Genomic DNA, 305 nt, shown 5'->3' on the forward strand with positions numbered 1-305 from the left:
TCCTTCCGGGTACGCTCTGCAGCCTCCTTTCGAGCACGCTCTTCAGCCTCACGCTGTCGCTGCACAGCCTCCTGCCGGGCACGCTCTTCAGCCTCCTTCCGGGCACGCTCTGCAGCCTCCTTCCGGGCACGCTCTTCAGCCTCCTGCCGGGCACGCTCCGCAACCTCACGCTGTCGCTGCACAGCCTCCCGTCGGGTACGCTCTGCAGCCTCCTTCCGGGCACGCTCTTCAGCCTCCTGCCGGGCACGCTCTTCAGCCTCCTTCCGGGCACGCTCTTCAGCCTCCTTCCGGGCACGCTCTTCAGC

General features: G+C 67.9%; 1 protein-coding gene across 1 annotated transcript; it reads right to left on the minus strand.

Annotated features, from left to right (window-relative positions):
* On the minus strand, positions 1-305 carry DQ04_27921000 (Rab family GTPase; the record flags this gene model as incomplete). Its single annotated transcript, XM_009318395.1, has 1 exon — positions 1-305. A coding segment is annotated over one exon (305 nt), but the record flags the coding sequence as incomplete, so codon positions are not given.

This window comes from Trypanosoma grayi (genome assembly GCF_000691245.1).
Source record: "Trypanosoma grayi strain ANR4 Tgr_2792_V1, whole genome shotgun sequence".
Lineage (NCBI taxonomy): Eukaryota > Euglenozoa > Kinetoplastea > Trypanosomatida > Trypanosomatidae > Trypanosoma > Trypanosoma grayi.